The 17,460-nt window shown below is 31.9% G+C and overlaps 1 protein-coding gene across 10 annotated transcripts in view; it reads right to left on the reverse strand.

The window, feature by feature from the left end:
- The window catches only part of LOC105331963 (IgGFc-binding protein), a 53,068-nt gene that overhangs the window by 27,490 nt on the left and 8,118 nt on the right, over positions 1-17,460 (reverse strand). For 3 of the 10 annotated variants that reach the window (XM_066067029.1, XM_066067049.1, XM_066067047.1), the window contains 4 exons: positions 17,179-17,275; positions 16,797-16,967; positions 8,823-9,008; positions 6,384-8,599 (listed from right to left, as the gene is read on the reverse strand). In XM_066067029.1, the coding sequence (XP_065923101.1) occupies positions 7,380-8,599; positions 8,823-9,008; positions 16,797-16,967; positions 17,179-17,275 (1,674 nt within the window). In that variant the 3' untranslated portion in view covers positions 6,384-7,379. Of the gene's footprint in view, positions 1-4,007; positions 4,071-4,289; positions 4,353-5,093; positions 5,434-6,383; positions 8,600-8,822; positions 9,009-16,796; positions 16,968-17,178; positions 17,276-17,460 lie in introns of those variants that run through there. The other 7 variants (XM_066067051.1, XM_066067044.1, XM_066067038.1 and 4 more) reach the window with 6 other exon arrangements.

Here is a 17,460-nt window from a genome sequence, read left to right on the forward strand (position 1 = left end):
GGAGGATAGTGCCCATTTACGAGCGGTGTTCGTCTTTAAAGTACCAGAGAGTCAAAATACAAGGCATTAATATATGGAGGGTAATCGTGTTCACAAATCCAGACGTAAACTTGTTAATCCGAATATGCAATCGTGTTGATGTGTGAGCCTGAGTATGAATATGTGTAATTCTGATCGTGTAACCTATAAAACTCGGGCATAAACACATGTAAGATTTGACTCATGATGCACATTTTGCAGTTTTATTGTTTTCATTGGTTAATTAAACTTTCAACTCTGCATACTTTCAATCCGTAGTTACTGCATTTGTGTCTTCAGGCTCGGCAATAGCACATCTGACATGATACAAATTGACAAATGTAAAGTCTACAAGTTTGTCGAGTTTTAACATGACCTTGGCAACTGCCTTGCTGCGGAAAAAGGAATGCCATAATCGCCGGAATGGACGAAAAATAAACATAATATCCACCTAAACTGTTGCAAAAAGCTTTTTTTTTTTTTTTTTTTTTTTTGAAATTGGACCAAACAGGAAGAGGTTCATGTATATAACAATCGTTGCCGATATGACGAATGCGCTAATTTCTGTTAAAAAAAATGTTCATGGTATTATATGATATTAAAAGGTTAAAAAGAAATGCCTAATATCTTATTTCTCTAAAATAATTTGACATGTTTAAACTGGAATATGAGTTAAAGGACAGGTTACACACAATCATTTTCTTTTAAAAACATTTTCTTTGATAAATATACTCTTTTTCTAGAAATGAGACGGATTAAGAAATTTCCTAAGGGGGTAAATATATTTTGAGCGGCATGGGGTTCGGAGACCGCCTTGAGGTCCCGTGTACAGTCTGTAGCTCCATTGCTTCTGAATTCTGAGAATTTTTAGAGAGAATTTCTAACCGGGTTTTTCGATTATTAAAATAGTGAAAATGGCGGGCGGTCGAGTGGCTGCCAAAAAAGTACCCTTATTGTACCGATAACACCTCGTACAGTTTTCAAGATACGAAGTAACTGTTCTTTTGCAGATCAATCATACATATATCATTTGTATGCACATTGGTAGGATTTTGATTTCTGATATAATGTAATTTTTTTAAAAAAATATCAGCTGTTGAACTTCATTTTTTGGCAAAAACATTGCATATAAAGTATCCCATTTCTTAAGATAGGTAGTATTTATCAATTCAGGATTTTCAAATGGATTATAGATACTGTTCACACTAAGAAAACCCGGTTACCTGTCACATTGACAGCTTTTTTCTTGTTATTTTTGTTATATTTTTTTTTTGAATTAGTTAGAATAAACGACCTGCAAAGATTTGGTAAATTTTCGCAGAAAAACGTATGTAACTATATTTATATGTATTCATACCTTTTTAAAATATCAAAATAATTTTGTTGTGCAGGTGAAAGATAAACAGTATATGTTCATAGCTCCCCGGAAATTTTTTATCAACCAACTTCACAAAGTGAGTCTGTATTGAACCGACATTCAGAACTTCACAAAGTGAGTCTGTATTGGACCAACATTCAGGATGTCATACTCATATCCCGCAATAATTGCTTGATATAAAGAAAAATGCCAATTTTCACCTGCATGATAGTCTTTTTCCCTATATATTGCCAACAATGCAAAATGAAATTTTTTCAATATGATTTGTACACATTTTAATTTTCACGACAGTTAATTAGTTGTTTTTTATTCGGAATTTTTATTTATGTATTTTTAAAGGGGGTGTCCTTCTTATGTTGCATATTAATCAAAATCTCAAAACAGATGTTTTTAAATATAGTTTTTTCTTATCGGTAACTTTGCAGTTATTTAATTGACCAACTGGCCGACCCCGTGTAATTTTTCACGGGGGAGGGTGGATGGGGGGAGGGGTCTTGTCCCAACTTTGTGGTAGCGATAAGGAGGCTTTTGGAAATGTTTTCTTAATTCAGCCCAGCTCTATACTTTAACAACTTAACGAGTTTGATCCCCGTGATCGACAGTGGTTGTATGTGATAGGGTATAGCGGTCGCCCGCTTGGACACGTGGGTTCTCTCCGGGTACTCCGGCTTCTTCCCACACCAATGACCCCCTCGCGCTAACATCCGTGCCAACGAGAGATATTACATGTAATATAAGTTGTAGAACTTGCTTATCAATCGTTGTAAAATAAATAAATTTCAGGTTCAGGTAACAATTTGTTGCATGTACTCTAATAAAAATGCTTGTATATCTATTTACACGTATATTCAAACAAAGTCAATATATGTAATTTTTCCAGTTCTAAAAAGATATCTAAAGCCGACCGAATTCTTCACTCGCATCTTTTATACATTCTCTTGATACATGTAAAATGTACACCAATCTTATAATTTATTTTCCGAAAAATAATACTTTCTAAGAAATGTTGTTATCCAGAGATAAGATTATAGGCCTTCCTAATACTTTTCTTATTTATTCCGTCCCTATTACGACATGCCTGTAGCTTCTATCGGTGACGTCACTGTTTCCATATATGGTCGTGTTAAAATTCGGCAAACTTGTAGACTTTACATTTGTCGATTTGTAACATGTCAGCCGTGATATTTCGAAAACGGAAATACAACTGCAGAGACTACAGATGAAAAGTGTTTACTAAAGTGGCAGGTTACATGTACATGTAAATTACAAAGAGCATTTTACACCTGCAATTAAGCGTGCAGCTGTAGGAGAAATTAGATTGAAAGCCTGCGGGGTCAACTCTAAAGTGTTTATCCCTGAGTTTTATAGATTACACGATCAAAATTACAGTCATTTTTACTCAGGCTCACACACCAACACGATTGCATATTCGGATTTACAAGTTTACATGTCTGGATTTTTTAACACGATTACCTTCCATACTAGTACTTCGTTGAATCGATCGTAGGTTTAAAAGATTTAATGTACACCCGATTTATAGCAAAACACCACTCGTAAATAGGCACAACCGTCACACAGATATATATGATCCCTTTCGGTTTCGTTAGACCCGAAACTTGTAGTAGACGTGTAATATTCATTTTGTGATCTATGGAGTTTATGTATTTGTCTCTTTTTTGTGCATTTTCTATTTGTTAATAATGCATTAACATGTTTATTTGATGTTATTAGTCCATTGGCTGTACAAAAGTGCGTAGAATTTGATAATTTTCATCGCGACCGAGTAACACGGCGTGGTTATATGCACCTCAACACAGGTAATAACTCTACAGCAAAATACTTGAATGATCTTTAAAAAAAAAAAATAATATATGGGTTGTAGGGAAAGCAATGCTTGAAGAAATATGGCGAGCAGTGCCTATGTACGAGCCGTTTTCAGCTTTCAAGATCATTTACGCCCGGTGATTTCTATTTTTCCTGACATTACGTCACAGAATGGCGATTTTAACGCACTGTTAAACAGTTTATATCGCCAAAGTTTTGTGTCTATCTCTATCAAGTGTAATCCTCACCGAGTTTGGTGTAATGAATTGACCAATCTGTCTGTCATAATAGCCCTGCAAATAAAAAAAAAATTCCCAAAATACACATTTCATTAAATAAACAACTTAGCATTAACTTTCACTATTTTTCTTGTACAAATCTCAAAAATACTCACAGACATTGTTTATAAATATTAGTTACTTATTGCAACTTATTTACTACAAACAAAGGTAAATTTAAAAAAAAAGTTTCTTACATAGGATAAAGTTTCTTCTATTAGCTGAATACTTACCTCGGAAATGTTATCATAGGTAGTTGAAGTTGAACTGGAAATCGCCGTGTATATTTCTATGCTCTGGAAAAGGAAACATTTTTTTCTTTATTGTAGCGACGCTAAGTACGCTAAATAAAACACTTCATTAACACAATGGCATCGTCATTTTAATATGATAATTTAAAATTAAAAAAAAAATTACAAAGCTGGTCTTAGCAACAATGTATAATATATATAAATGTATTTTTTTTATATTGACATCTCGTAAAAGTCATTGTTTACTAAATAGCTTACCTCTGTTGAATTAATTGAACTGCTGATAGCTGAAAAACGTGCGTATCCTGAACCTCTCGAGTACTGAACATAATTGATTACACATTGTATTAATACATTTTAAAAAAGTAACGGATTAAAATACTTTAAAAGAGTTGACAATGGCATCGTCATTTTAATATGATAATTTAAAATAAAAAAAAAATTACAAAGCTGGTCTTAGCAACAATGTATAATATATAAAAATGCATTTTTTTGTTATATTGACATCTCGTAAAAGTCAATATTTACTAAATAGCATACCTGTGTTGAATTAATTGAACTGCTGATGGCTGAAATACGTGCGTATCCTGAACCTGTCGAGTCCTGAACATAATTGATTAAACAACGTATTAATACATTAAATACAGCACTTGATTAAACTATTTTAAATGTGATATTTACGCCTGGGGGGGTGTTACGATTAGACTAGTTACATGAACGCAGTAAGCTTAAAAGCGCGTAAAATACCCCACGTTTAAAATAAAAATCAAAACTTAAGAGTTGTAAATCACGAATCCTCGTATTTAACACCTACGTGTATTGCGTATTATCTGACCATAGAACACTTACCTAACCACCAGCGTTATTAACCACTTTTACAGTATACCTGGTATGAATGAATAAAAAGGGAAATGCACATTCCGTTTATGCTGAATAATCTATATTTAATATCACTTATACTAAAGAGAAAGGCATATAATCTCTTACATCGTAACAGCATCACAATCACTTTGTTGAGATGAATATTAAAAAAAGGAAGTTAAAGAAACAAGAAGACAAACACCCCCAATAAAAAAAAAACACGAAAAAAACCGAAAAAACAAAAAAAAAAACTTACAAACAAAAACAAGGAAAAAAATTACACATTCTTGTTGGCTTTACATATTATCTAAATTTGCAAATGAATGCCAGAGTCAGGCCTTCAAAACAAATAAAAGTCAGTTTACAATATATTACGAGTATTCTGACCTTGACCTATTTTTTTTCTTCTGTAGTACATATACTAGTTCCTTCATAAAACTATACAGATACGACTTTCTTCAGACTTATATACATACGACTTACCTCAGACCCATTTGAATACATTTAGACTGACTATCCCAAGCAGTTAATTGGTGTGTTGATTCGCAATGATAATTTCAACTACTGTATTTCGAATTTTCTATTTACGAGTGCTTGCTTCGTGATCATTGTATTAAATTCTCTTCCTGATCGTTGTCATAATATTAACTATCCATCAATAAACATCATCCTTTGTCACGTATGCAGCTTTAAATTTCGACAGAGCAGCTTATTGCATAATGTGAAAACAGCAGTACACCCCTTGCTTTGAATATGTCATATGAAACTTGTGTAATGAATGCTCGGTTTTTTAAATATTACACACACTTATCCAATTTTCAATATTATAAACTAAAAGACCCAATGAATAACATTAATGCTAAAACAAATGACTCAAAATCATGAAAATGCTTACTCATACGAAAGGAAAAATCAGAATTCATCAATGGAAACTTTTTTTTTCCTTCACACCGGCTGTCATTGAAATGTGTTGGATATCAGATAAATGTGTATGGATAATAAACAGACAAATATAGAGTAAAGAGTACAGTCTCTGACCAATTTTTGGCAGTATATAGGAAGCAATGTGCATTACTTGCTATTTCTAATGAACGTTTGATAAATATTTATATGTGGAGTCAAACATAAAGTAAGCGAATTGTGTCTCTATGCAAATAATTTAAAAGGAATGAAAAGGAATTAGGCACTGGTATTTTCTTCCTGTTTGTGTTAAACATTCAGAGTTAAAAGGACTTTGCAACGTAAAAAAAAGGGTGCATAGATACATGTAAATACAACGGTTAATAAAAATGCATTTTATTTCGGTAGGGTAATCAGTTTATTGGAAATGCAAAAGGTGAAGATCAAAAGATAATTGATACCTTTATTTATGAGATATATCAAATGATAACAGATTGACTGTGATAAATTAGATTTTCATCTGTTAAATATTGATTGGGAATATATTTCACTTCATGTAATTTGTTATATGAACTCTGAAAGGAATGATAAAAAATATCAGACCTTAAGTAGGCGGAATAATCGTTGATGATATTTGAATTAAGGATCTAATAGATCTTTGAAAGACATTTGATTAAAAGATCTTTTTGTCATTTTTTTTATATTTTAAACATTCTGATTTAAACAAAAATCTTCTTTGTAATAACAATTTTTTCTTTTGTTTGGGGAGATATCAAAGTATAATTGGCAATATCTCAAAAACAGTTACATTGTAAACCACTATTGTGATCAGTAAAAATATAAATAATCAAAATACTAATTATGAACGTTTGGTTTTATTTTCATAAACAACAATTGCACGTTCACATTTAATATGATGACACATAAACGATGAATTATAATCCGATCAATTAGTAGCATAATGATGTCATAATTCTAAATCATATATATCAGTAAATAGATTCTGCAATATATGTGCGACAAACAGCACGGATATTTTATTGACTTTAAAATCTATATACATTTATATTCTACAAATATCAAAATAATGCGTAAATACAACCTCTCTCTCTCTCTCTCTCTCTCTCTCTCTCTCTCTCTCTCTCTCTCTCGTTTAATAGGTTAATGTTAAACATGTATTCTGATATTTTATTATATCTCGAGGAACGCCCATTTTAACCAGATTTGTAATTTACACAAATAAATGCTGATGTTCATGTTCGTAAAATCATATTTTTAACTGTTCTCTATATGTAACACGTAACTCAAGTTTAGGACATGTTGTGTATTAAAGAATTTAAAGGGACATGGTCACGATTTTGGTCAACAATTATTTTTTCGATTTTAATGTTTACAATGCTTCAGTAAGGCATTTTTAATAGGCAACCAAAATTTGAATGCCATTTGATAAGTCATAAGCGAGTTACAGAGCTTACAATTCTTCGCTATGTAAACAAAGCGTTTGTTTACATTTTGAATGTTAAAGTGAAAATTCCAGTTTTAGACCTAAAATGAATCTGTTAATCGTTAGGAACTGTTCATTTATGCTTAAAATGAATAATTAGATAGACAAACCAGCTTTAAAAAGATTTTGTACTGGTATATTGAACCTATGTAAACAAAAACAGGGCACGAGCCTTGTTTACATGACGAAGAATTGTAAGCCCTGTATTTTGCTTAAAACTCAACGACTGGCACCCAAATTGCATTTGATCATTAGAAATGCATTCCTAAACATTGCAAATAATAAAAAAAGAAAAATAAAATTTGACCAAAATCGTGACCATGCCCCTTTAACTTTAAACAATGAAAAAAAAATCCCAACCAATATTACAATACAGAATTACCAGAGAAAGCAAAGGATTTGAAAAAATTCATGCCAGCACACATTAGTCCAAATTTATCGCTTTTCGTTGTAGTCACCGTAAGTTCACCTGCGAGCACACGAATTATCATTACCTTGAAATGAGTACTATAGTAGAGGAATTCCTGATAAAGAATATTGCTTGATGCTACTGTGTAGCCGTTTAGAAGCAGTAGACTGTCGCTTTGTTCCATAATAACTGTAATATAGCTGTAATCATATCCAAAAGGAACTATTATTTTGTAGTAATTTTGGTACTGATGAAATCCTGGAACAATAACCATTGAAGGATCACTGTTGTAGCTTAATGAAGACGATAAACCGAAACTTGCTACCAAAATAGGTCCGTTCGATTGAATATAACACACTCCGTTGCTTGAAATATCAATATCAAAGTATTCCAAACGCTCATACGACTTGTAGAAAGTCTTATTTGTGCAATTGTAGAAAATTGTTGATTTATCGATGGCCATGACTCGTATTTTGGTATTGCTGTACAGATGGGGTGGAACAACATATACTGCATCAATTCTGGATGTCGGTGGCAATTGTTCAATTAGGTGATCACAAAACCCTTGCCCATTTAATTTGTTGCAATCATTTCCAGAGAAGACGGCAATAGGTAAAGATGACTGAACGAACGTTCCTGTCAAGTCCACAGTATGTTGAATCTGGTATGTTTCATAACGGTTGAGTTTGATGCTAAAAGTTTCCCCACTCCGATATATTTTCCCGTCAATTTGTAATGTATCATTCATTTGGAAGGTTATCCATATCATTGTGTTTTCATTAATTGAAGCAACTGCAAATTGACTGAAGTATTTTACCGGATTTGTCGAGACAATAACATATGTAGTTGAAAGTTTATGTATCGGGATATGAGTTGTCATCCCAACCGATGAATAGACATCAGCCTGACTTACAACCATAGAATTTTGAGAAGTTTCAATTAATATACATTTCGTTTCTATCTTAAAGCCTTCTAACTCCATTGAATTTGGAATGAAGAATTGTTCAAAAGAGTATATACTGGTGGTTTGGTCAATCTCACTTTTGAGAGAACTATTGAGACGTTCCGACGTTGTAACGTTTATCCGTATTCCGTTGACTGATGTGACGTAAATGGATTTCTTCGTATTCCGTATGTTTTGCATGAACAACACAATAAAACGTGTTCCCCAGCTTCCTATAAGCAAACAAAATTGAAGATATATTTTATTTAAATTGATGATTATTTCATACGTGTATTCTGGGAAATAAATGCCACCGTAGTGATTTTTTGCTTTTTGTAGCAATTGTCTTAACTCGATATTTGTTTTAAAATACAGTTTAAACATATCTGTAAGCAAAAGTTAAAACTTAGTTAATTGCGTTGCGTTTTAAGGCATGTATTAATGACCAATACAAACCGGGTAGATGATCTGCGGAAGGTTTGGTAGTATTTTGATACATGTATGGGGAAGATGTGGTTGATGGATACTCTGGCAAGGGTTTGGTATGATCATTGTACGAGGAAGATGTGGAAGATGAATACTCCGGGAAAGAATTGTTGGGTGATAACCGAACATCATCTGAAGAAGTATCTTCCTTGTCATCTTAAAAATAAAATATTGAAGGCATAAATTTTATTTCAATCAGCTTTTGAATGTACACGCATTGTTGCAACAACGCATACATGTATAACAAAAATGACTCTACTTTTGGCAATTTCAAGGTCTGTGTTATCAATGGTATTAATTATAATATGATATGTTCATGAAACTATTGGCAGCTCATTTTCTTGTGAATACATCATACAGCAATAGTTTACTAAAAAACTGTTTTATATCTTTTAAATGCAAATTAGTAAGTAAAAAAAAAGTCTGAGGGTTTACCTTTATGCTTGAAATATTTTTGATAAGCCACTTCGATTGCAGCAATGGAAGCCAAAAATAAAATAACAATCAAAATCATGTAATATTTAAATTTTCTATTTGCTTCTGCTGTTCCTTCTTGGATGGATTAATCCTGCAAAAAAAAGGAATCTAAAAAGAATAATGATATTTTGTTAAGATGCAAAAATGCAAACAAGACAATGTGTAGGGTTTTTTTTTTATAGTTTACATACAAATATCAAGTTATCCTGTGTTCTGAGAATGTTGATTGTTTCCACCTTTTATATATGAGCGTGTAAAAATTATTTTGGAAGCAAAAGCTTTGTAATGCTAAAAAGATCTGATTTACGGATGTGGGAATTCAGTCTAGTTACGCAGTACACCTAAAAGTGAAAAAAGAATACATGAGCCCCCCCCCCCCCCCCCCCGTGTATGGTAAAATTATTAAGGACGAAGGATCTTATTTGCTATGTGCAGATGTGTCGTGCACCTTAAAATTAGTGATTGTTACGAACATCAATTTCTCCTTATTACGTCACAAACAATAAAACTTAAATGACAACCGCTTATTATGCAAAATATTGACCTTGTAGGTCGTCAATGCACACTATATATAGTGTAAATAGTGCCTGACCTTATTTACATTTAACATCATTTCATATATATCTTATGTTTCTTCAACTCTTCGCCGCTAGATAATACATATTGTAAACTGTTTTATGTATGAACTTTTATGACTTACTGCTTTTAGTGAACTTATCTAGCTGCTTATAATGAGAATATCACGGTATATCTAATAATAATCACAACAACAAATATGATAAGAAAAGGTAAAAAAAACTCGAAATTTCACCGGAAAGATTGTAGCCATTCAAAAATATATTGATGCCATTTGACTTACTCTTTGGTTTGTATTAGATGGTGTGTCAGCTTGGTCTCGGGAAGATGCTGATTGTCTTCCAAATAAGGAATCATACGCCTTCAAGATAGATGTGTAAATCAATGAAGCTACACTGAATAACTAATCAAAGTTATTTAGCTTACTGAAGCTATATATGGAGATTGTACTGGACCTGTCTAATAGGTCAACGATACTACTACCAAAAACAATTTGTAACATTATTTTGATTTTTTTTTTAAATTTCAAATCTAATTAAATACACACATTTCTCGCAAGGATTAAAGTTTGCATATTAGTTCGATTCTTCCAAACTTACCGGCGGTTGTGACACGTCCAGTCTGTCGGATAGATCAGAAAAATATATCTGTTTGAAAAAAACCCACAAGAATATGTAAATATTACCAGCATATCTTTAGATTTAAGGTATTAGCAGATCAGTAAATTAAATCAAACGATATTTTTTAAAAAATGACAGAATATATGCAAGATCTAGCTAATTTTGTTGCCTAGAGTCAATGCAACTCGGTTGTTGAGTTCAAGTGTACCATCACTGCATTAAATTTGGCGATCGTTAAAATGAAACAAATAAACTTTAAAAGTTATATTTAAACTGTTAGAATGTATACCAGTATTAAAAGCATCAACCGAATGTTTTCTTAATATCCGTTTCTCTAATTTGTTTGTAAATGGGTTTATTGACCAATTAAACAGGTTTTTATCAGAAACAGCCATTTACTAATCAATATTAAAAATCAATGAAGTAGTAAACATTACATATAAGAGTCATACAATGCAAAACAACCCAATGAAATCAAACGTAACATGTTACAATACATTTATTAAGGGTGTAAGAATTGTCTTCTAACGAATAATATACGTAAACAGCAAACAAGATTATCATTGATATGTATTTAATCTGGAAAAAGTCTTACCCTAGCCATTTCACAAGGTCATTATGTTGAAATACACTGCTGTGTTAAAATACACTGAGTTTCTTGTGTACACACACGTTAAATGTCGGTCATGCTTTAAATAGACGATCGATTTTGTTTGTGTTATGTTCCATTTAAATCCCCCCTTATTTTTGCAACGAAGCGTGATATTGGCAGTTGTTTGCTATATTTGATGTTGAGCCCTTTTCATTGTCATTGTCTTGTTATCGCTTTTATATTTTTTGGAAAACAACGTCCAAGATGTGCATATAGAACCATAAATCATTTACATGTCTGTCATCCGTTATGGCAGTCACAAATCATACTAGTACATTTATGTGCAAAAGCAAGTAGTAAGTCCCTTAAGCTCGAATATATAGCTCATATTTTGTTTGCTATTTTTCTAAACTTAGATTTATCTTTCGCCAGTATTTATAACACGAAACTTATGTACAAAGCATAAGCGTTTAATATTTTTTGAGAAATAAAGTTTTAAATGCATTATATTTTTCTGACAATTTGCTTTATTTAAATTGACAAATATTTTTATATAATTGTTTTGAATACCTCAAAATAAATAAACCTTTTCTAGTAGTTGAAATAATGGTGCACATCAATCAAAACGACTATGTCTATCACGACATTTTCAGAAAATATATCATTTGTCGTATAGGGACAACCTTTTGAAATCAATATCGTAAATGAGTTTGTTTGCTACATCAACGTATTGCTTTACTTAAACTATCTTTTATTTGTCAAAATAACGATAAGATGGCATTTCGTCTTATTTATTCCGAAAGATAGCTATATGTTCCTCAAAGGATGAATTTGTGACTTTCATCGGATCTGATTTAATACCGATAGTTTGCTAAAATTATTTAAATGCAAAGCATTTAGTCTCATTCTCCATTCTATGACTTTTACAATACTCAAGGTTAACAAATATATATTAAGTTGTGTCATACCGATCGAGCTAAATTTTATTATAATAGTAATTATTATAATAAAATAATTAGCAACAACTGAGATACGCAACGTATCCATTATCTTTATATTGCAACACATTTATACAAGTTATTCAAAAATTCATTTACAAATTAAGTTGGACAGGTTTCTTTTATAAACCTGTCTTCATTTACCTGAGCTACTGGTACAACGGTTCATGATCTACTGATCCCCTATTGATTGCATCACTAAAAAAAGTATCGCTAATATCGTATAAATCGTGTAAAGTATTTTATGAATGCACGGTTATTAACAAGGTGAGTATTGTAATTTAAGGGTAGCTAAATCATCAGAGTAACAACACTACCAAACATGTCATTATCTAAATATAAAGACGTACAGTATTTTGACAGATTTTGATTGATATGCATTAAGATTAACAACTAAATTGCTCCTCGGTGCTTTATTGTTTTTCAGTGTGGCTGGTTAATGCCATTGTCATAATGAATATAAATTCGATATTATTTTCGATCAGAAACATTCTTTTACAGGAAATTCTTATCAAAAGGTTTATTAACAAGAAGTGGGTCATTCTAGTTCTATGCCACTAACGTGCACTTTTTTGTTTTTACCAAGAACTTATTCATTTTGATAAATAAATGCATATTTAGATGAATACATGTATGCACTAACTTTTCCGCAAAACGATGCTACGTGCATGTGTTATACAACTTAAGGCGCTCGCTCGTAAAATCTCCCTACTATTTCATGGTATTACAAAATCCTTAAATTGCACAATTGTCTTTTAACATTGACAATTTACATCGATTATTGATAAAACAAGACAAACAAAAACCCCTTTATAAATGTCAACCATTTGTTTATGTTGCTATTTGCTCTAATGGGAATATAACTCATCTTACGAACGATAACCTCAGGTTATTTAAATCTCTATTAATTTTTTTGGTGTGATTTCTTGAAAATTGAATCTAAGAAGAATAGGAGAGATGTTACTTTTATTAATAATTCGCTAAAGGGTATGTAAATTTGCTTTCATTTCTCGGCCAGGTTTTCCTCTGTCGTTGTTAACGATATAAAAACCGACTAGAACAACATAGAAATTATCATCTCATAATATTCAAACAATGATTCCTTATCACTTATATTAATACCATTTCAAATTTGTACACTTTAAAACATTTTAAAACCACCAATTTTTCAAGTAGCACATACTATGTATTACTACGAGGCGATGTCAATACCGTTTTTCGGTAATGCTATAAGACACGCCCATTTTGTGTCACTCGTGTTTTATAAAGTTATTGGACTATAGGCTTCAAAATTAATTCGTATTGTAATTACAGACAAGTGTAGTGGACGGGCATTCTGGGAAAACATCTGTAGATAGACTATACGTTGACAATTTCGTTTTATCAGCAAAAAAACATATTATCCGAATTATGTTTCCTAATTTATTGTCTTACCTACACATAAAAGTACAAGAAAAACTTACTAGGTCATATAATGTGAAGACTGTAATGACCAACTGGTTAAACGTATGGTGCGTTCAGGTTCGGGGCTGAGTAGGACTACGTCGCGGGTATGCTGTTGAACGGTAATTAAGTAACTTTGCTGCTACGTAGGTATTCGTACTTGAAGTTCTTAATGCTACATGTAAGCATCAAATTTAAGATGGCTACATTAGATTCCACTTTGTAACAAACAGATAAATTGTCTTATTAAGTGATATTTTAAGTTATAACAAGATTATCTTTTTAAAAAGCTAAGAAAGTCAGCCAGCGGAATATTAATATAGGTGAAACGTGAATACACAATCTTTTAACTTACAAAATGTATTTAGTATCCGGGACAGTAGTAATATGCGGGTGTACATTTAGTTTTCACAATTACCTTTACGACTGTACATAAAAAGATACGCTTGTAGCGGTTTACATACAAATAGAATGACATTGTATAACTGTTCATCTACTTACAGACCCTGAAACGTACTACTACACCACACGCTCGCTGCACGCTCGCTACACGCTCGCTAAACGGTTCACACGAAACGCTGAACGATTTACACGAAACGCTGAACGGTTTACACGAAACGATTCTCGCACGAAACGATTTGCTCGCTTTTCACACGCTTTGGACACGCTTTCATCCTGATCGATTCGGGTCCTCTTGGATTTTTACCCTGACTCTGTTAGTAAGAATTAATTTTAAGAAAACAGAAAATAATAGAAATACTGATATTAGAAACATATATGTACATAAGTATTGAATTTATTAATTAAATTAATTTAGTACTTATATTTAAAGCAAAAAAATGTTCCGTACATAATATCACAGAGAAAAATCAATGGATTAAAAAAAAAAAAAAAGATGTCATTACTATTTCGGATTTTGGAAAGAACAAAAAATAAAATATAATTTAGATTTTTGTCTCAATATTCGTATACATAACCGGCGCCCCGCATAACGGCGTACAACATATCTATCATAATCTATTTGAATTAAGTACCATGCATATAGATTCCAAGAATAATTAATTGCATGTGTACATTTTAGGAAAATTACAGTGTGTTAATTACTTGTTGTTTTCCGTTATCAGTGTTTAAATAATTAAAATAATAATTTGTAGAAATATTTTTCATCGGGATTCAGAAGAATTTACTTCCCGCATTTTATAGAAATGAACAGTATATTTTCTTTCTATGTATACATTTAATATCAGGGTCTGTATGACTTAAAATTTACGTTTTGAAAATCCCAGCAAAGAAACGACATTCAGGCGGGAAAATTTCAGCAGAATATCCCAGTTGATCACTTCCTTTGTGTGTATAAAAATTGCTACTTTTTCAAAAGGAAAGCATGTTGATTTTACAATAATACAGCATAATCAAAATCCCCCCCCCCCCCGAAAAAAAATAAAACTTGTTTATTGAATATTATATTGAATGTGAAAAAAATCAACTTAATAGCGCTAAAGAAATCGATACTTACGTTAATGTTCGGAACATAATACACATTTCATAATACTTTGCATAAGATATGTTATCCTTATTAATTTAGGTTTTGTTCTTTCAACCACAAATATAACGGTCATTCTTTATATAATTCGTATTTGTATGAAGATAGATTATTATGAAGATGAATCTGTGTACTTTTTACAACAATTTTTACGTAGACCGAGTGATAACCAAGATTAAACGTTTTGCAGTTTATCTACATCTCATATATATTCTGAATGCAACGTGCGTAGGTAGATTAGACCGGCATTTGAAACAATAAATCACTGAAGGGAATTTCAGTCGTTACGCAGAGGTTCTTCTATTGGATATCAGACCACGATTTCATACATTGTCTTCAAAATTCTAAAATCATTATTACGATTATTCTCAAATAATTCTTAAAGTTATTCTTAAAAAGAAGGTATAAATATTTTTTTAAGTTAATATAGTTAGCACAAAGGAAAGTTAAGTTATTAAAAAAAACTATATTAGGTATAAGGAAAATTAATTTTTTGACAATCAAATAAAAAAGCGGCGGACTAATTCAATTAGAAAAATATGCAAGGACAAACGCATGCATACATTGTATTTGTTCTATTTTAAATACATTAAATTATTTTTCATCTAAAAATTTTAAATACATCAGATTAAGAACATTAATATGTAAGTATGGGTATTGGTGCATGGGAAAAAGGAAAAATACATATGTAACAATACAATGAAAATGATACATGTTTATATTGTTTTCAATTGATATAAAGCCAACTAATTTGTAACAGTTGCGAAGAAAAAGATTGCTGACTATTGTATGTAAGCTGTCGTTACAGAAATAACAAAATAGTATTCGCATCATGTCATTTACTGGACGGACACTTTGCACAATAAAATTGATTTTCCAAACGTCGAACCATCATATAGGAAGTTTTTACACCGGCAAAGCTATCATTTATCAGATACCAAAAGTTACATGTTCCAGGTTTCAAACAGTCTCCGTTCCCATAAATCCCATTCAGGTTTGTCAGCGTACATTCGTTATACCACCACGCCCCCATGCGAGCTTTAGTACACTCTGCGGAAGCGTGATCGTTATCAATGTCTCCGGTGCTGAATTTCATGCCACTTGGATCTGTACTCTCATGACTGTCCATACCGTCGCCTATATAAAATGATACACATGTATAACACATTTGGCAATGAACAGGAATATATAATTTCATAATTTTGTTTAAATCTTAAATGATACATGTAAAAAAGAAAAGGGGATGGTAAACGTGATGGTACGTAAAAGTGGTAAAGGAAACGATTGCTCAGCTGATTGTGTTACATAGATATATTTCTATCTTGTTTATTTTGGTATCAACAGCTGATACGAATATCAAACTGGGTTTCGATATTAATAGCGTGTTCAAACCATTGTGACAATCAATTATTTAATTATTGGTGTGTTTTTATGTCATCTAGTTTTTTAAAGTCTGAGAAGGTCATTAGTAGGTGTTTAGAATTGCAGAAAAAAGGATAAAACTTGATAAATTTCTCACAAATAAGAAAAGGCAGACAACCCCCCCCCCCCCCCCAAAAAAAAAAGAATTATAAAATTGAAAGTTATTAGAATGTGCCCTATTAATTAAATTTATTCCACAGTACTATGCAAACATTAATATTTAATTTCACAACGTTTATTGAACCCAAGCAAACTATAACAAGGACAACCTACCAGCATTTCCTTCATACGACCCGGCTTTAAGTCTCAGTCTGTAGCCATCAGATTCATCAGCCACACTAAAATCGCCATATTTGGCGAAATACCAGTCTCCACTGAATGCCTCTAGACGAACATACAAGTCAGTGGTTCCTAAAGTAGTTAGTTTGTGAAGATTGTCGTTACCTGCAAAAAAAAAGATATGTTAAATTGAAAAAAAAGAAGGGATTTTAAATACCCCCAAAATCAAGCCCAACTTCATAAAACAGCATCTCGCTGGCCACTTAGACACGTTCAGAACGTAAACTAATATCTAACAATGTGCTTTGTTCCGTTGAAATTGCCTTTTTGAAAATAAAATGCCTTTGTCAAAACCAATGTGTTATAGATTTCATACCAATCCAATGCTCCCCTGATGGCTCTCCAAATCCATTCTTGTAACTGTCCCAGCTTTGAAAGAAATAAACAGACCCGTCTCGTCTGTGTTGGAACACCTGCATTTTTCGAAGAAAAAAGACATTTAGCACATGAATAACTTTAGGGAATTTGTACTTGAGTCAACAGTCAACAAGAAAAACTAGTATAATGATTTTTGTCAAATTATCATTTTTTTTCTATTCCCTTCCTTTTTGTATATATCACAGTACTATAAACATTGCTAATTTTTTACTAAGACATG

This window comes from Magallana gigas, chromosome 1 (assembly GCF_963853765.1).
Source record: "Magallana gigas chromosome 1, xbMagGiga1.1, whole genome shotgun sequence".
Classification (NCBI taxonomy): domain Eukaryota; kingdom Metazoa; phylum Mollusca; class Bivalvia; order Ostreida; family Ostreidae; genus Magallana; species Magallana gigas.